Source organism: Carassius gibelio, chromosome B19 (assembly GCF_023724105.1).
Source record: "Carassius gibelio isolate Cgi1373 ecotype wild population from Czech Republic chromosome B19, carGib1.2-hapl.c, whole genome shotgun sequence".
In the NCBI taxonomy this organism is placed as follows: Eukaryota; Metazoa; Chordata; class Actinopteri; order Cypriniformes; family Cyprinidae; genus Carassius; species Carassius gibelio.
Genome location: NC_068414.1, coordinates 15,585,991 through 15,605,655, shown reverse-complemented (window position 1 = coordinate 15,605,655; position 19,665 = coordinate 15,585,991). Strand labels below are relative to the sequence as shown.

Genomic DNA, 19,665 nt, shown 5'->3' with positions numbered 1-19,665 from the left:
AGGAAGGTGAGAGATGCTACCGGAGTTGACATTAACATGCGTGTTGGAGTGCACTCTGGGAATGTTCTCTGCGGTGTGATCGGCCTCCAGAAATGGCAGTATGATGTTTGGTCACATGACGTCACCCTGGCCAATCACATGGAGGCGGGGGGTGTACCTGGGTAAGATCAGCATATGACTTTTGTTTTTCCCCTTTTTATGATTTTCACATATTTGCCACAAGTGCTATTATGCTCATGGAGGGTTCTTGACGTTAATAAAAATGCTCTGTTGAGAGCACAGTGAATGTGCTTTTGTGCTACTAATGAGTGTTCGTTGAATAACCCCAAAAATAACAAAAACGCAAAGCACTACATTCATTTTTTGTATCTCGAATCTTTTGTCTCTGTGGGCATTGGAACATTTGTGAAATACTCACATAATGCACCTGTTTTTGTGAAGTGTTCTTTCATTCGCCAGCCTGTAATAGTTGTGTGCTCCTCTCCAGACGGGTTCACATCTCTTCTGTGACACTGGAGCATTTGAAAGGAGCGTATCAAGTCGAGCCAGGCAACGGACAAAGCAGAGATTCTTACCTGAAAGAGCACGGCATCATCACGTACCTAGTCATCAACCCGAAGGTAAAAAGTGACGTAGTCCAGCTTTCACATTTATAAATAACTAGACATTTACATTTTCTGAAGACAACAGTGCTGCTTTGTGTTTGCTAGAGGTTTCATACTGGCCTAAATCATGTTAGGAGTTTAGAACAAACATCAGCTATGATAATAACTATTGTGGAAACAATAAAAAAATATATTTTGAATAATCAACATAATTATAAATAACAAAAATGTCTGTTTATTACCCAGAAAATTAGTTAAAAGTATTAAACATAGACAAACCAACACCTGCTGCGTGATAGTTAATAAATCGTGTCATAATGTGTCTAGTTATGCAACTTTGCATTGCATTCAATTAAATTCACCTTGAGCACTAATTAGCATAATTACACTATTTAGACTGTGCGGTTACACAAACGTGACTTTGTGGTCATATTTGACAACCGCAGGGAGTGTTTGTCAAAACACAAGTTCGAGGAAATGGGCATCAAGACCCAGAAGATTCCTGAACATCCGTCCATTCAGATGTGTGTGGGCTTTTCAGCCCACAGATATCATAATGCCTGGCACCATATATTCAAATAACAACGCCTATTCTTTTATTTATTCTGTGCCTTATTTACTTTCCAACAATGCATTTGCTTTGCCCGAGGTTACAAAAGCAACAAATTCTTCTCATAAGAGACTCATACATTTATTTCTGTTCAGTTTGAGCCTTTGGGCCCCTCTTATCATAACAGCCCACTGCACACCCACTCCCTCCACACTGCCGTTATGATGACTGCTTTTGAGTTTGGAGGGCTTTTGCTTGTTTGTTTAGTTGTACTCTTTTATTTTATCAACTGTTGTTCAGTTAATGGCAATTAGCGTTTTTTTTGTTTTATTCTAATGGATGACTGTCAATGAATCAAGTTGCTGTAAAGTAGTCCGTACAGATTTGAGGCACCCACTGTTATCTTTCTATACTATAGCAGGGTTTTTCTATCGTTTGGTTTCAAGCTAAAGCACCCTCAAATATGACAAACCTCTTACAAGAGACCCCTTTCATACAATGCATATTAATTCATGTGTAAAGCAGCTTTTTACATGAATGAATATATATTTTAAGAAGCCATTTTATATATTTTTTTAATGTATAAATTTATATATAATAAGAAATGTGAACACAAGACACAGTTTTCTCTCAAATTTAATTCTATTTTTATTTCAAATTAATTTAATTAAAAAAAAAAAAAAAAAAAACAGTACATGGCGCCCCTAAATAAGATTATTGTAAGAAAATCTGGTTACAATTAAATTAGCTTATACTGAATGAAAATGTTAATACAGAGTACACAGAAATACACAGTAGACAGAAATATCTTGAATATCAGTATCTGATCACGTAATACACTTGGATCAAGAATATATTATAAAACACATCTGTGACCCACCGCTTCAGGACATATTCTTCGATTTTTTGGATTTCTGTGCTGTTATATCCATGTAGACTCGTACTTCATGCTGTGTTTCTACTTCATGCTTAGGCAGAAAAACGGAGTCCCCCACAACCTGCTCGGCCTCGTCCCACTCTGGATGGGGTCAAGATGAGAGCGTCTGTCCGCATGACGCAGTACCTCGAGTCCTGGGGAGCAGCCAAACCATTTGCTAACCTCCACCATCGAGACAGCATGACCAACGAGAATGGCAAGATCAACACACACGTGAGTCAACCTGAGCACACACGCTAAAAATACAGTCATTCTAATGGGAGATTTACATGGTGATTACTGTCACTTTTTTTTTTTTCTTACAGGATGTGCCGTTAGGGCAGTACAGCTTTCAGCAAAGGTCTGAAAGGTCAGTTTTTTGACTGTTTATTGCTTTACATAACACAAAAAAACAAAAATCTAAATTCAAGTAAAATAACCTTTCAGTACATTCACACTGACCTCATTTACATTTCCATGGTTGTTTAAAGACTCTCTCTCTCCTTTTCCCTCCCTTTTAGGACAAAATCTCAGAAAAAGAGATTTGAAGAGGAGTTGAACGAAAGAATCATTCGCATTATTGATGGCATTAACTCACAGAAGTAAGCATCCATAATGCTTTGCATCTTATCCATATTGAGTAATTCATGAATTGCTAAATAGCTAAATGTTAACAAGGATCAAGTCTGACCTCGCAATGGGATTCAAAATCTTAACTAAATCAGCAATATATATATTTATTTATTTATTTTATATATTTCATATTTATTTTATATTTATTTATTTTATTTTAATTTAAAATGTATTTAGTAAAATAAAAACAAAATATTCAGTTGATTTATTAATTAATAAAACAAATTATAATTTATATAATATTAAATAATTAAATAAAAATGTTTTTATTTATATTAAATACAAAAAATACAACACTACGTTTGACAGTTTTTCACTTTTAGAGTATTTTTTGCATCAGTGTCACCCAACAAGCTATTATAATAGCGATTCATCGTGACAATTTGATTGAATTGTTATAAATGACTTAATTTATGCTTTCTTTCCACCAGACAGTGGCTGAAGTCGGAGGACATTCAGAGGATTTCTCTGTTCTTTCATAATAAGACACTCGAAAAAGAGGTACATTTCACCTTCAGATGTATTATTGAAAGGCAAATACTGTAAAGAGAAATCTGCATCTGAACAAAAACGTATAGAAAACCGTAATAGCTTTTTTTTTTTTCTTACAGTACAGAGCCACAACTCTGCCGGCCTTCAAGTACTACGTCACCTGTGCTTGTCTCATTTTCTTCTGCATCTTCATAGTGCAGTTCTTAGTCTTGCCAAAGTAAGGGCCATCTCCACCACATCCTCCAAGTATCTCATTGTCTTTTGCGATGCAATTACGCGGCTGTCTCCCACAGCTCTTAGACCAAGTGACACATAATAATATTACAACATTTCTATACAATTGAGAGAAAATGAGTGCAATGATAAAGAACGGGATGATGAGAATGTCAATGCCAGCCTGAAAAAGACAGCCCTGAGGAGACAGTTATAGATTTTTTTTTAATCAGAGGCCAATTTGGTTTGGAAATGATGTCTCTCTTTTGTATGAAGTCAGAAAAATCTATGCAAGACTTCACCCAAATTTACTGCTCATGCCTAACGAAAACGCATTCACAAGAGTCGAGAGCACAGCACTTTCTCTCAAGCAGAGTTCTCACCTCCTGACATTGATTTTATATCAGATTTATAATGAGATATGGCACCACAAAGACTAGAACTAAATGCTTTTGTTTCCATATCCAGAAAGCCTTTAAAATATGTGATGCTTGCTTGTTTTTTGGCAGCACCAAAGCCTTGAAGTTCAGCTTCTAGTATGTCTCACACTATTTCTTCTATTTGAACGTTAACTTGAATCTTGATTAAAATATATCTTTTGTTGTTATTCTAAGCAATCAGAATTGTTTTCTCCTATTGATTCCAACGATCTACACTGAAGAAGGCATATGTTAACTAAAACTAAATCTATTGAAAATTGTTTCGCTTAAAAGCTGAAAAATGAAATAAAAAATAAAAATATTAGAATATATATCATTGCATAGCTGCTCACCAAACTTACACGGGAAAGAAACAGAAGACATTTGCCTTACTAGATGTCAATGTACATACAGCCGGTTTAAACTGAAGTATCAAAATTACAACAATTAAAGCTAAATAAAAATTAAAAGTATCAGAAAGAACTTTTGAAATGTGAATGCTGCTTAGCAACTAACTGAAATAAAGAAGTTTAAGTTAAATTACAAAAATTTTGATTATCAGAATAAATAGATTTCTTTGATTACAAATGATTAAATAATTAAACGAACTGAAATAATTTGGGCAGCAGCTATTTGCAATAAGTTTAACTAGCGAGAGATGCTATTTACACCAAATGCAAATAGCCATAGCTTCTGTTTATTTTCTGCAATTAATGCTACTTTTGCAAATAGGGGCAAATATCTGCACTTCTGTGTACTTTATAAAACTGTATGCAATAATAATGTAGGAGTGTAAATTGTAAGTTTTATTAATATTATTAAATGGATGCTGACTTATCGGGACAAAGCCGTCCATAAACCTACCCGAACCCTGTCCAATACTTCATTATCAGCTTTAGATTTTTTTCCTTAATTTTAATTGAAAATAAATGCATTTCTGATGTGATATGAAATGTGACAAGGGACAAGAACGAATTCGGCAAAGGACGGATTCGAACTCGGGTCAGTCGCGTCAAAAAGTCTGCGCTACATGTTTTACCACTGGAGCTGTTGTTTGACAGCCGTGTTTTGTAATGTTGACTAGTCCAACAACGCAATGGTGGGCAATGTTAGTGTAAATAGACACTACGAAGTAATATTAGGGTAAATTACAAAAATTACAATAAATAAAAAACTGATGATGAATACATATGCTTTGGAGTATCTCTGATGATTTTGTCTGTCACAGAACCACTGTTCTTGGAGTTTCGTTCGGAATGGCCTTCCTGCTGCTCGCCTTGATCCTCGCCATTTGTTTTGCTGGTCACATACTGGTAAGTGGTGCTCGCACTCGTAGACGGTAATATTAAGAAGCTTTCTTTGAGAGTGAATTGTCAGTGAATGAGGCAGGTTGGGTTGTCTATTCAGTCTATTCAGATGTTGACATGTTACATATTTTTCCATTTTCCATGAAGGAAATAAATGTGTACTCAAATGTCATTTAATAAATTATTTAAGGTTTCCGCACATTTGAGACCCTCGTCTTATTAGACAAAATGCCATACCGGGAGGAAAAAACACCATATCAAAACAAGGCTGAAATTTCCTTGTTTTAACCCGAGGAACAACACTCTTTCTCTGCCCTTAGGGAGCGTTGTCTGTAATCAAATTACAAGCTACTTTGGACCTGTGGAACATAAATGGCTTAAGTAAATGTCAGCTGTATGTCTCCCTATTTTCTTTCTCCTGCTCTTTCCTCTTTAATATATGATGAAAGCTTAGAGCGAAATGGCTTATTCAATATTCAAAGGCCTGTAGATTCACTCGTGGGAAATCAGTCAAGAACATGTTCTGGTCATATTCCACCCCAAAAAAAACTAAAGAGAAATTATGCCTATATTTATGGTGCTTCTTAAGCATCAAATCAGCATACTATAAAGATTTCTGAAGGATCATGTGACACTGAAGACACTTAAAATATATTAAAATAGAAAACATTTATTTTAAATTGTAATTATATTTCACAGTATTACAATTTTTGCTATATTTGTAATCAAATAAATGCAGCCTTTTTGAGGATAAAAAGACCTCTTTCAAAAACTTTCAAAAACATGTTCAAATGGGGCCATTTTTATAAAGCTCTGGCACTCACAATCTGAGTTTCTTTTATGGTAGGACCCTCTTTTGGTTTCACAGATAACTGTCAAAGTCATAAGTGCCTGGAGCTCTGTGGAATCTAGTTAAGAGGCTTTCTCAGTTTTGTTTCCCATTTATCTGATGTTAGAGTTCACATTCGGCCCACAGATTTAAAAATATAAAAATAGGTTAAGGTTATCCAGTAGAAGTGATAGGTTTAAATACTGAAAGCTGTTTTTTGTATTGACGATGTAACTAATGTGTGATTGGCTGGTGAGAGTTTTTTTTTTTTTTTTTTTTTTTTAGCTCCTCTACCTCTTTTATTTCTTTTTGATTTAAGCCAGAAGCGTTCTTCTACAGGGTCTAGGTTAAGTGTTTTGTAAAGGGCTGTTCCACTTCAGCCCCGTTAATACTCATCCTGACAGTGTAGCATAAATTCACTAAAGGTTACACAGCCTCTACAACATTACATTAGTACTGCAGTCAGTGCAAGGTGAGTTTTACAAACAGATCTCAGTTTCTTCATGGCCACTGTTGGAAACTCAAAAGCGAGGGCCAGGAGACTGTTGGGTATCTTCAGCAGGACTCTTTTTTGAGAACACGCTGCATGATGCTGAAGTCATCAAAAGTCTAACTAAGGCAGTGATACATTGTAGTTTATATACCTTTAGGGGGCATTGCTTAGAAATGGAGACAAAGCATCTGGGTGACGACCTTAAACACAGCATGCAAATGAACTATTCAGGTATAACAACCTGCCCCATTTCACCATTCCTAATCCAACAAGCATAACTACTCAAAGATCGGGACAGAGGCACCAAGAGCCATTACAAACAAAAGGTGAGAGACTCAGTAATCAGGCTCGTTTGACTTACAATGAAGAGAAGGGAAGCAGAGAGGAACTGGCATGAAGTTCTTGCTACTAACGTTACTTAAGTGAATCATTTGTCTGATGCCTTCTTATTTACCTTAAATGCTAAATACAATGTACTTCACCTTACTTTTTCATGTGATGGTCTGTCAGGATTTAGGATCAGTAGATCTAAGACAGATTCTTAAATTCCTCTTTCAAAATCATCGAAAATGGGTTGCTGGTAAATAGTGGTGTGCTAAGCTACAATTCTAAACTGTATTATTCTTTTTTTTTTTTTAAACTGATTGAAACAAACAATGGGAAATTTCGTTTCAGCCAATGAAATTGCTGTTGGGGTCCAAGGAGGGTCAGACATTACAAGGAAGGAAAACTATACCAGATATGTTTCAGAAGGGAAGAAGTCCTTAATTTAGTCAATTACATTTTTATATAAATTATGGAAGTAAAATTAATTGTGATTGACGCTTCATGTTCACTTCCTCCTTCAAGTTGATTTAGATGGCTTTTTTTTTGTTTTGTTATATGTTCACTCACTGTAAAGTTATGTTTATTAATGTGTCTCTGGCTTGTGGGGCACAGTCATAACCTTGAGCATTTGGAATAGAAGCAGATATGCTAATGACGTTGGTGGGAGTTAAGCTCGTTTTTGTTTTGTTTTCTACTTTTCTCTTGTTGCTGTAGCAATGGGGCAAAGCAGCCTCCTGCACAGTGCCCAGGCTCCCCAGCTCCTCTAAAGTCATCACCAACAAGCCCTGGATACGACTTGCGCTCACCATGGCAACCACTGCACTTATCCTAGTCATGGCCGTGTTCAATATGGTGAGCATCACTACTACTTAATACCTAGTATATCAGCTATATTAGACTGCTTTTAAAATGACTGACATTTATTAGATTCAAATACTGTATAATTTGTTATTATTGAGCATGTCCAATAAGCAAAATATCCTGTGCTTTCCTTGGTTATGGTTATGCCGACATATCAACAGCCTGCTGGCTTTATGGTTCAGTAATTCAGGGAACTAGAAATAAGGGTAATACTAAAATCTTGATCTTACCTAGTTTTTTAAACCTCTTGTGACCTGAAAGACATGTAAAAGAGGATATTTTCCCCAAATAATATTACAAAATATCACTACGCTATTAAAGTTTTGTTAGAAGTCCCAGTTTTGTGTATATAGAAAATAGAAGGGGACCAAGTACCAAACCCTGAGGAACCTCACAGATAGTAAATGTGATATAGGTACTGTTTAACTTCATAATAATGTGAAGAAAATACATGTAGTGGTACAGTTCAGCTCTTATCATACCAAACTTTGAGAGCTTAGATCAGGTAATAAACTTGGTCAAAGACTGCAACAAAGACAGATGATATAAAGGCCAGTTGCCTTCTTTGTTAAATGGTGTACAATTTTCATTCCTAGCATACATAAACCTATCAGTATTTACAAAATATATTACATGACACATTCATTTAGACAGTTGGCTGATAAATCAGTTTTTGGCCCAGTTGGAGGGCTTTAGCTGTGGAATCTGTGGTGGTTCACAGTTAAGCCCAGAGTAGAATCAGTGTCAGCTGTCTGGTTGGATTCATTTTCATCGGTATTCATCGGTTAGCATCACAGTACTAGGGCTATGGTCCAGTATGGATCTAATTATGTTATCCCTGAGCACAAGTGAGTGGTTGTCTCTGTGAAAGAGAAACACAAGAGGAATGTGACTGAATACTTGAATTTTTTGGTTTCACATATCTTAAGATCAAATGTTACACTGTTCAGCTATACTTGTTTGAATTTTTTTTATTTTGTTCTCTTGCAGTGACAGTTATGCATTTGTTATTGTGTCTTAAGTGTCAAAACATTTTTTGTCCACTGTATTTCTATAATAAATGAATTAAAGTAATCACATACACCACAGATAACATGCTTCAGACATCTCAGCATCTTTTCAATTACATACTGCTTCAACTGGACAAAAACTGTATCCATAGATACTTCTGTTCTGCCTAAGTTGGCAGCTGGTTATCCTGTTTTTCCAATCTGCTTACAGCTTATTGATTTCTGTTGAATTTTGCACTTGTGTAAAAAAAAGTGTTATGAACTACTATGATGCATATTTGTCACAAATGCAACAGATGTGTTTAGCTAAGAATCATGGTGTCTTTCTGCTGTAATGCTCTAAATATTGTTTTCTCCATCTGTTGGGTTTTAAGTTCTTCTTAGGCGAAGACAAGATGATAGCATCACCTCCACTCAACGTTTCCAACAACAGTATGGATGGTCCACATGGTCAAACAGTCTCCTCAAACAACAAGTTCTACTTGCCAGTAAGCTGCAACAAATCTTATATCATGCCTTTTGCCCACAATTCTTGATAACTTGCTTCTCAGAATGGAGTGAAATGAATAACCTTTTATTTAAAAACCCACATGAAAACATTTTGAGACAACTTTTGAGATGGTGGTTTTAAAAAAATGCTTTGTATCTATCATTGACAGAACAGACTTGCAATGAATTATGATTGTCATGTGATAAACCAATTTTTCTCACGCCATAAGGATATAATAAGTCACTGTATACTGTGCGTGCTTATGTATGGTGACACTGCAGTGACATTTCACAGATGAAAGATATACTGGAAAATATAGTTATGCACTGAGAGCTATGAATGACTGTATATCTGTAGATCTCTACAGATATCAAGATGCTGGACAAAAGAGTCCTCAAGCGTTTTCCTAGAATGATACAGTACATTGGTTTTTAAAAAAGACGCTTGGTGTACATGACGTTTTCATTTCTTAGTAACATCTATTTTATAATATTTCAGGCTTCTGTTATTAAAGAGCAGGTTGTCTGGTATTTCAAAGTGTCCTAGTATGTGTTGGAGTCCCCTAAAAGAGGTTTAAATGCATCTAAGTTCAGAAAACATTGACATTTTCTCAGAATATGCATTTAATATAAGAGTCATTTGCCAATGATTCCAAAATGATTAGTTCCTAGCAAGATCGGAGCAAACCCCTCCCTTCCATTAGCCTACTCTTCTCTGATTGGTCAGCACGTCAAGCCTGTTATGAGTGGCCTAGAGGAGTCTTTGAGCCAGTAAGCCAGCGCTACCATTGAAAAAGCACCTTTACATAAAACAATAATATAGTGTGCCAATCCGTTTTTATAATTATGTCAAAATACAAAAACACTTATGCAAACCAACTGTGACCACAGCTAAAGTTTAGCTGCTAAACTGCGAACACTAAAACAATAATGGTGGATAGCCTACATTAGCTGAGTGCTAACGTGACTAACTGATGAAACAATACAGTTTGTAAACCACAATATGTCTGCTGTAATGTTTGAAGAATGACAGACAAAATACACTCTGCCTTAACTTTTAATCAGAACACAGAACAGAGTATAAACACCAATTTCACAATTATTATAAAGTCTGTGTGTTACAATACATTCTTTATTATTAAATGAAGTAACAACAAAATCATTAGAACACCATCAGTCTACAATAATCGACACATTCTTAGCAAATAGTAAAGTTCTCAGAGAAATATCAGAACTAGTTCAGTAAGACAGTAATATGTTTTCCCTGGAAACCTAAAGCTGCACTAGGTATACATCACATATTAGATATATTGAGCACTCGATTGAAAATGTACATATAATGTATCAATCGTACTTACAGGTTGTGGTTCGGAGAGCTTATTAGTCCAAATTAAGAAGATTAGAAGCCAACGAAGATAAAAGTCAGGATTAGAGAAGCAATCATTGATAAAATGACATGCACAAAACAAAAGGTTCGAATTGTATTTCTGTGGTATCCTTGAACACAGCGTTATCTCAAAATGATGTAAACACACTAATAGCAGAAGTGTTTGTGGGCAGGTCAGACTCTGTTTGTATTTCACGGGCAGGCGGGGATGATACATATGTGTTACCGAGTGACGTATACCGGTAACAGGCAAAAGATTCGAAAATATGACGACTCGTTAAGGTGACTGAGTAGACTCTCTCTTTTGACAGACGATATCTTTATTTATCCTTAATTTTTTTGATTAACAACTTTGCAGATTGTTTTCATTTAAGGATAGCTACATTATAAACTGCAAAAGAGATATTTTTTTAAAAACCCATATGACCCGCTCTTTAAATACTTAGCATTTACATTCAAGCTTCATAGTTCTCTTTTGATTGATACTGATTGGCCCTGATGAATGTACAGATGTGAATCTGACTGGCTGTCTCTGCCCCGGCAGTATTTCATCTACAGCTGCATTCTGGGACTGATCTCATGCTCTGTGTTCCTGAGGATAAACTATGAGCTGAAGATGATAATTATGCTTGCTGCTGTAGTGGGTTATAATATCATCATTCTTCAGACCCACGCCTCCATACTGGATGACTACAGCATGGCCCTCTACAAGACCAAGCAACCCGACCGGTACTGGAATCCCATTTTCTCCCACATATAGTAGTCACAAAAAGTTGTCACAAAAAAAATCTGTAGTTTTATTTATTTGTAGATGACACTTCTTTAATATTTTCAATTGCACACACACACAGTGAGTAAAATGATGAAGACTTTTTCCAGTAGGTCTCTCAGTATCTCCAGGGATTATGAGTGACAGGTGCTGCTGCTGAGATGCCAGGCTTTGTCTGGATTAGTCTTTTTGGAGGATTTAACAGTGAAGGATGAAAAACATTTTTAAACGACAGCCTATTGTATTTCTTTCTTAATTATTATTTTTTCTGTGGTATTATTCTTTCTTTGTTTCTTTTATTGTTTTTCTCCTTTCCTTGCCTTTATTAAACATTCCTGAATGGATTAAGATTACGGAATGGGTCAAATTGGCCACTGCAACAAATGCAACATTTATGCCCATGCCTATGGCATATATAATCTGAATTTGGTTAGACGAACACAAAGTTGCTGAGGAGTTCCTATAGCCAATATCCTACTCTAGACACAAAACTTTTGTCATTTTTGTATCCTCTTGACTTTTAAAGTTTATGTTTCTGTTTTCCCCCCACAGGCCAGGTGTTCTTAAAGATCTGAAAACCATGGGCTCCGTGTCGTTGTTCATTTTCTTCGTCACTTTGCTTGTGCTTGCCAGACAGGTGAGTCTCTTTCAGTCTGAAATCCTCAGCTTCAACACTGCTGTCATACTTGCTCTGTGTTCTTGTGCTCTTGCTCTGTGAATGGGTGCCGTCAGAATGAGAGTCCAAACAGCGGATAAAAACATCACAATAATCCACAAGTAATCCACATCCATCAATTAACATCTTTTGAAATGAAAAGATTCATGTTTGTAAGAATCTTTAAGATGTTTTTAACAGTCCTCTGTCCATACTATTGTTTTCTCCAGTGAAAAAGTCATCTTGTCTTTGAAGATCTTTTCTTCTTGAGAAATATGCATAGATCAAGCACCTTTTTCACTGAAGGAAGCATTATTATGGATTATGGAATGGTTTTTAGACAGAAGTGATAATGCCTTAATGATGGATTTGTTTGTTATAACCGTGCAGCTTTTCATTTCAAAAGATGTTAACTTAAGGACTGGAGTTTGAATTACTTGTGGATTATTGTAATGTTTTTATCAGTTGTTTGGACTTTTATTCCGACGGCACCCATTCACTGCAGAGGATTCATTGGTGAGAAAATAATGTAATGCTAAATTTCTATAAATGTGTTCCCATGAAGAAGCAAGCTCATCTACATCTTGGATGACTTGAGGGTTAATCAGTTTTCAATTTTTGGGTGAACTGCTCCTTTAAGAATCCTTTTAATTTGGAGATCTCGGAGGTACATGGAGAGAAAAATCCACCCACAGGAATTACAGTGATGCATGTTTTAGTTTCACCACTGAAATGACGATTGAAACTTAAATACGCAGTATACACATTTTTAAGGAAGAGTTAATAAAAGCCTTTGTACCAAAATGAAAGCATCACATTTCTGCCTTTTCATCTCCAGAATGCGATTCCATTGTAAGTGCATCATTGTGTGGTATTTGGCAGAATGAGTTTAACTTAAGTAGTACTTTCCTTTCCTTCAGTAGTACTTCCTTTTAATTAAAGTTATTCAGTTGATTCAATTGTAAAAGATCCCTGAATGTTAATGCAATGACATTTTAATAATATGTATTAGCCTAATCTAAAAATAGTCACGTCTCACCTTGAAATGTGTTGTTTTAGAAGTTTTGTGGCAGCACAAATATGTTCCCAGATTCTATGGCTTCAGTCATTATCAGCACTCATCAGCTTCTGACTGCACAATACCATAAAGCTTTCCTACGAAAAAGCCTTTAATAAATACCACTATAAGAAATAGGTTTTTTCACAGTATACAATATGGAGAGAATTGTGTTTTTCAGTCTGCATTGAAAACTTTTCAGTATCTCTTCAGGTCGGCCGTGGGTCAGACTTGATTTTTTCACTGTGTGCTTTTAATTCTGTTGTGAGAGGCTATTTGTCCCTAGATAATAGGCCTGTCTGATGAACTCTGTATTTTTGAAATGTGCTGTTAGGTGAATTCATTTATAAGTAATGCAGTGTTCAGGTTGATCAGTAAGCCGAGGACTGATTTTTCTCCAAAGCAATGAACAGACAAAAATAAGCAAAAGCAAATATAGACTGAGTGAGAAATCTGTGCATACTTAATGCCTTTCAAGGTGCCATTTCCACTGATTCAAGATATATGTTTCACAATGAATGTCTACTGGAACACAAAGCTACAACTAAGAGAAAATTGAAGCGATTTTTCATGATAGCAGCCCTTTATGCATGAAAAATCCGTAAAAATATACCATAAAATGAACTGTCCTTGTGTGCTTTTGATTCTGTTTTCTTTGTCATCTTGAAAGCCACATTACGGTGATCAGATGTGTACCATCTCTTTACCTCTGTGTCCTCTTGTAACAGAATGAATATTACTGTAGGTTAGACTTCCTGTGGAGGAACAAGTTTAAGAAGGAGTGTGAGGAGATCGAGACCATGGAGAACCTGAACCGGGTGCTTTTGGAGAACGTACTTCCTGCCCATGTGGCAGAGCATTTCCTGGGGCGAAACTGGAAAAATGAGGTAAGTAGCATCTAAATGTCTGAAAAAAAAAAAAAACTGTGAAAATGCGTCTGTTATGTCTTTATGACCAGATATATTTTGTATGCTGCATTTTTGACAGGATCTTTACCATCAGTCGTACGATCTGGTGTGTGTGATGTTCGCCTCCATCCCAGACTTCAAGGAATTTTACACGGAATCTGACGTTAATAAGGAGGGGTTGGAGTGTCTCAGGCTGCTTAATGAGATTATAGCAGATTTTGATGAGGTAAACTCACTGACACAACCCTGTTTTGATTTCAGATGCTGTGGAAAGCTACACTACAGGCCCTGATATACCTCAAAAACTAAATCGAAGAACGATAAGCAGATGATATTATGCGTTGTAGGCATATGCTTTGGTCCTTTGGCTAGTTTTAAACAGAATATTTCATAAATTATCCTAAAATAGCACTTTATTGAAAAAAAAATTGCTTAGAGAAAATGTACCCTTTGAAAAAAATAGTCTTTGTGGTATCAGCAGTTTCAGATAAATCCACCCATAAATGGCACATAAAAATAAAATGAACTCTGGCTGCTTTATGTGACGATTAGATGGTCTCTTCCAGTTTAGGTGGGCGGTTCTTGGCTATAATAAGCAGAAAAGTGGATCAGACTAGTCAACAGTCTGGCTTTTGAGATAAGAGCAATTATGTAATACCTACTTTAATAGCAGAACTAAGTTCTAGTTTACAAGCTTGACATAGCAGTAAAAAGGGGGGCAGGTCCTAAGTAAGAGTTTTACTTATATAAATGAAATCGAACTAGTTTCCATGTTCTAGTTCCATGACAGAATTTTTATTTTTGTGTAAACTAAACCAACTAGGATCCTAATAAAGAGTGTAGTATGGGCAGTATGGAACAGCAGATCTAGTCTGCCGAGATCAAATACATTAACATCTCCTCTTAATGCTTTTGTTCTCAACAGTTGCTGTCAAAACCCAAATTCAGTGGTGTGGAGAAGATCAAAACGATTGGCAGCACATACATGGCTGCAACGGGGCTGAATGTGACCCCTGGACCAGAGTACGCACAGGTACAAATTTGAGCTGTTGTGTTCAGCCCTAAATTATAACTCTCATAAAGGTTACACTGGATTGATTGCACAGTCTCGTTAGACCTATTGTAGGACCTGGCTGTGGTGCTTCTTGCTTGAGAGTCTCAGGGTGTAGTCAATACTGAGATGTGTGCATTGATAGTGCCCTGTTCATATTCTGAAGGACCACGACCGGCAGTACATGCACATTGGGACAATGGTGGAGTTTGCATTTGCTTTGGTGGGGAAGCTTGACGTCATCAACAAACATTCCTTTAATGACTTCAAGCTACGAGTGGGTAAGCAGGGCCCATCAGCACTTTTACGGCCGGCAGCATTTTATTTGCCTTTCCTAAATAGCAGAGAGTCTCATAATAGCCTTGTGCTACAGACTTCATAACGCATTCAGGATGTGTCAAATGTTTCCGGCTTTTCTCTCCTCAGGAATAAACCACGGCCCAGTAATTGCAGGAGTAATCGGAGCACAGAAACCACAATACGATATCTGGGGGAACTCTGTGAATGTAGCCAGTAGGATGGAAAGCACAGGGGTGCTTGGGAAAATCCAGGTCGATCCTTGTTCTGACCTACTTACTTCACAAGCCTGCTGAATTATTTCTGGGTTTTTCAGTGGATCACATCTCGTGTGCTTCCTTCCACAGGTCACCGAGGAGACGAGTCGGATCTTGCAGACCTTGGGCTACACGTGTTCCTGTCGAGGGATCATCAATGTGAAGGGCAAAGGGGATCTCAAAACCTTCTTCGTTCACACTGAGATGACACGATCCTTATCACAAGGGAATGTAATGCCTTGAACCTCAGTCACACACCAGTCAGTCATTGACCTAATTAAAACATGTACAGTTCAATATAACGTTGGCCTATTTTAGTGGCGCTCTACAGCGTTCTGTTTGCACCACATATACTAGATTATTTGCATTGCTTTATAAGTAATGGATGGCTCAGAGGCTCTGTGTAACCCAGACTTGTAATTGTGTGTTGCTCAATCCATAATTTAAAGCAGAAGAGATTTTGTAAAATAAAGACAATTGACAAAGGTGGCCATGTTTTGATGCTATCATTTTGTTTTCCATTAAAAATTTATATATAAATGTCAAAGTCTCTGTCTTTGTATATAAATGCCAAAGTCTCTATGAATTTTAAATAGGCTTTATATGAAAACCAATCAAAACCACATAAAAAAAAAAAGAAACCAAATGTTTTATTTCAATTGATAATGTTTTAACTATATATATATATATATATATATATATATATATATATATATATATATATATATATATAGTTGAAACATTGTCAATTGAAATAAAACATTTCTATATATAGTACTATAATAGTACTATATATTATAGTACTATTAATAATAATAGCAAACAAAAGGAATGTTTTTGCTTACATGTGTGTATACAATGTATATTCATATTAATTTATTATATTTTATATAATATATATACACATACATATATATACACACACAAAAACATGTATATATTTAAATATATACATATATAAATATTAATATATATTTCTTGAATATAAACACGCACATAATAAATATACACAGTATATACACATATATTAAATAAACAAAAACTTATTTTGGGTGTTACTAATTATGATTAATCGCTTTGCAGGACTAATTAATATCAATTATTTGATAACATTAATAAATTATTATTGTAGAACATCATTTCTTATTTTTAGGCTGTTTTTTAGGCATGATTGAGGACATGAGAATGTTGACAATGTTTTTATTCACCATGTAACATAAAGACATTCATGTGATTAATATATTATACTGTATAGATGATAGTAACAATCTGCTCTGCCTGTAGCATCAGACATTTGTTTTTTGACATTGACAGTAATATGCAGTGACAGATTGTGACCAGATGTTAGAGACAAATTTAGACGGGTGCCACAGATCCAAAGCCTTCCTCCACGGTCCAGGTGATCCCATTCTTACTGTAGAAATCAGAACGAATGTGAGCAACACGAGCAAAGCTCCTCCCCGAGTCGTACGGCAGCGGGGGAAATCGGCCATACACAGATGAGGACAGAACCGGTGCTGGTCTAGACGACTCCTAAGATGGGAAGTTGAGATGAAATGTATTGGGATCTAGGTCCTCTAGAGAGCATTGTTAAAAAAAGATCAACACACAATGCATGGACTGCCGAGCTGACATGTATGGGTCTCTGTGGGGTTTTGGGATAAAGCGCACCTCACTGAAGATGTCCAGGCCCCGGGATTTGGTGTGTTTTCTGTCATCACGGTGGAGTTTGTTATCGTAGTCCTCAGTGCTCTGGTGTAAGCAGTCATACAGAGACCTCTCTGGGGCCTGTAGTATGAGACAAATTTAGAAAATGTGTACCAAAACGTGGTCCAGTGACACTAAAATATATAGAAATGTAATTAATAGCATTTATAAAAGAAAAATACAACTAAAAAAAATTAAATTGTAAACCTATATTTTAACTAAATATACTAATAGGCCTATAATGTATTTATTGTGCAGACATAGCCAAGTGAACATTTGTTTGCAAATGCCACAAGGATTTGTATTTTATGTCAAGACATCCATTTCATTTTTTATACGTTTTTAACATTGTTTATGTCTCTCTGCTGTTTTTAATATGCTTTAAGACAAACCATATCAGTAAAATTGTCTTTTGCATTGTGGTTTGAAACATTTTACCATTACAAACATGTGACCAATCCTGACAAGTTGGGGGCGGGGATTTTCATATCATTATCATATTATAGGAATATTATTAAATATATAATTTGCATATTATATGAATATCATTAAATATAGAATTAGCATATTATAGAAACAAGTTGCCATGGTTTTCCCGATGGTCCCCCACCAAAGATCGATTGAGGCTAGATTTGAGTATTAATTGGACGGGGTTTTTTTTTGTTTGTTTGTTTTTGTTTTTGTGAAAACCTGGTAACATTGTTTGTGTAACACAAGCAACACATTATTAGTTATTTATACGTATCAAAGTAAAACGCTATCAATTAGGCTACGTTACTTGTCCAATGCGATACACATTATTACTATTCTTGTAATGAGACTTGTCGTCACTACCCAGTGTAATTCTCTTTCTCTACTTACTAGAAATCAGCTCAAACGTATATGGCTGAATTACTCTTCAACTGACACATGTCCTTGTGAAGTGTTTATTAATCGAGTAAGTACCCGCTGCTGATGTAAGTGAATGGAGGCGGGGATGAATTTGCATATTCATTATCATCCGGGTATGATACACAGGGTAAGGGTGAAAAGTTACATTCTAGCCATTTTAAGGCATGAATAAGTTATTTTCACTATAAATGTCGTTTAAACGTGCATTATGATTAAACATGAGTTTTAACGGATAAACGTATAGTGATTGCAGGAGGATTTGAATGAGCAATGCCTCTTACCTTGGGGCTGCAGTTGAAATATCGCATTTCTCTGGGCTCTGTCCTTCTGGGAGGTATAAAGCTGAATACTGACAGCGTGGAAAGCGGTTTAGACTTCGCTTCAGATAATACATCCATTTCAACAGGTGCACTTTTATCGCTGGAGAGCTCGAGCGATATGTCCGCACACAGTGACATCAGCGTCAGCGGTTGCTAGGAAACTTCTGGAAAACTCACGTCCAAGTGTTTACAATGGCCTGACAAAACTAAAGAAAAGTTAGTAAGTTACATGGACAAATAATAATAATAATATAGCAAAATTTTGCTGATAAATTATTAATGAATTCACTGTTTTGTTGTACATTTTAAAATATTATTTTAAAAAAACAACGTTAAACGTCTATTGCATATTTTACAATAACTTAGGACACATTTCTCAAAAGTTAGATCACTATATCAAAACTCAGATTTCAAGCTTGGCACAGCAGTTAATTGCACATTCAGAATGTACTAAAACGAACAAAACACTTATCGAACAAAACACTCAAATCAACTGGTTCTTCAATAACACTAGCAAAGCTTGTCACCCAACAAGTACTCTGACACTTATAAAACAATGAATGACCTAAAAAAAAAGAAAGAAAAACACTAATAAAAGGTGGAATACAATGCTTTCTTTTGTTAAATGTCATTACATAAGACAGATTCCACTCTCTACTGTTAATTCACTGAATTGTGTTGCGTGGTCATGTTTACATTAGAATATTATTCCTAATGTGTCCCTTTCTGTACAGATAATAAAACTAAGCTACATCAACTAGACTACATCTAATTGTTTTGCTAGTATTTCAGTTTTAGATTTAGAATATATTTCAGTTTGGTATTCCTGCACATTTAGCAAACTGCTGTCTTTATTCAGGTTTGTACAATGCAAGGCTTTGAAGTTTAACAGTTTTGAAATTGCCTGTTGGATTTATGTGATTTTACAGATGCAGTCATTGAATACATCTTGCATCAAAGCAGTGATAAATGATCCGCAGTTTAACACAGAGTGAATAGTTTTGAGAAAGTGAGTAACAATACATGGAACTTTGTGATTGTAATAAATACATTAAAAAAATATATTTATACATTTAAAAGTGATTTATTTGTATGTTTATGTTCGAAACTGTACACTGATACTTTTTCCTTCTTTTATGTCCTACATAAACACCTCCAACTTCACAACCAAACTCCAAGTTTCCTTCTGTAAATATGACTTTGCTTACTTATTTGTTGTCCT

At 35.7% G+C, this 19,665-nt stretch overlaps 2 protein-coding genes across 2 annotated transcripts in view; one reads left to right on the top strand and one right to left on the bottom strand.

Annotated features, from left to right (window-relative positions):
- The window catches only part of adcy2b (adenylate cyclase 2b (brain)), a 65,212-nt gene extending 49,140 nt beyond the window's left edge, over nucleotides 1–16,072 (top strand). Inside the window, exons 8-25 of the mRNA XM_052584071.1 lie at nucleotides 3–161; nucleotides 488–620; nucleotides 2,129–2,305; nucleotides 2,398–2,441; nucleotides 2,593–2,673; nucleotides 3,136–3,205; nucleotides 3,316–3,413; nucleotides 5,057–5,141; nucleotides 7,499–7,636; nucleotides 9,030–9,143; nucleotides 11,076–11,260; nucleotides 11,853–11,937; nucleotides 13,741–13,899; nucleotides 14,000–14,146; nucleotides 14,846–14,953; nucleotides 15,138–15,252; nucleotides 15,398–15,522; nucleotides 15,616–16,072. Of these exons, the coding sequence (XP_052440031.1) occupies nucleotides 3–161; nucleotides 488–620; nucleotides 2,129–2,305; nucleotides 2,398–2,441; nucleotides 2,593–2,673; nucleotides 3,136–3,205; nucleotides 3,316–3,413; nucleotides 5,057–5,141; nucleotides 7,499–7,636; nucleotides 9,030–9,143; nucleotides 11,076–11,260; nucleotides 11,853–11,937; nucleotides 13,741–13,899; nucleotides 14,000–14,146; nucleotides 14,846–14,953; nucleotides 15,138–15,252; nucleotides 15,398–15,522; nucleotides 15,616–15,768 (2,176 nt within the window). The 3' untranslated portion in view covers nucleotides 15,769–16,072. The remainder of the gene's footprint in view (nucleotides 1–2; nucleotides 162–487; nucleotides 621–2,128; nucleotides 2,306–2,397; nucleotides 2,442–2,592; nucleotides 2,674–3,135; nucleotides 3,206–3,315; nucleotides 3,414–5,056; nucleotides 5,142–7,498; nucleotides 7,637–9,029; nucleotides 9,144–11,075; nucleotides 11,261–11,852; nucleotides 11,938–13,740; nucleotides 13,900–13,999; nucleotides 14,147–14,845; nucleotides 14,954–15,137; nucleotides 15,253–15,397; nucleotides 15,523–15,615) is intronic.
- A 637-nt stretch (nucleotides 16,073–16,709) lies between these two features.
- cfap90 (cilia and flagella associated protein 90) lies at nucleotides 16,710–18,655 on the bottom strand. The gene is made up of 3 exons (XM_052584105.1): nucleotides 18,405–18,655; nucleotides 17,197–17,313; nucleotides 16,710–17,058 (listed from the first exon to the last, which is right to left on the bottom strand). The coding sequence occupies exons 1-3, from the start codon at nucleotides 18,579–18,581 to the stop codon at nucleotides 16,882–16,884; spliced, it is 471 nt and encodes a 156-aa protein (XP_052440065.1). The 5' UTR covers nucleotides 18,582–18,655; the 3' UTR covers nucleotides 16,710–16,881.
- Between the last annotated feature and the right edge of the window lie 1,010 nt (nucleotides 18,656–19,665).

What these genes read in the sequence shown, in the direction of transcription:
- cfap90 (XM_052584105.1), bottom strand. Translation starts at nt 18,581, where the DNA reads ATGTCACTGTGTGCGGACATATCGCTCGAGCTCTCCAGCGATAAAAGT. An exon ending in ATTTCAACTGCAGCCCCAAG is followed by an intron (nt 17,314 to 18,404) that starts GTAAGAGGCATT and finishes CTCATACTACAG; the next exon opens with GCCCCAGAGAGGTCTCTGTA. An exon ending in GCCTGGACATCTTCAGTGAG is followed by an intron (nt 17,059 to 17,196) that starts GTGCGCTTTATC and finishes TTCCCATCTTAG; the next exon opens with GAGTCGTCTAGACCAGCACC.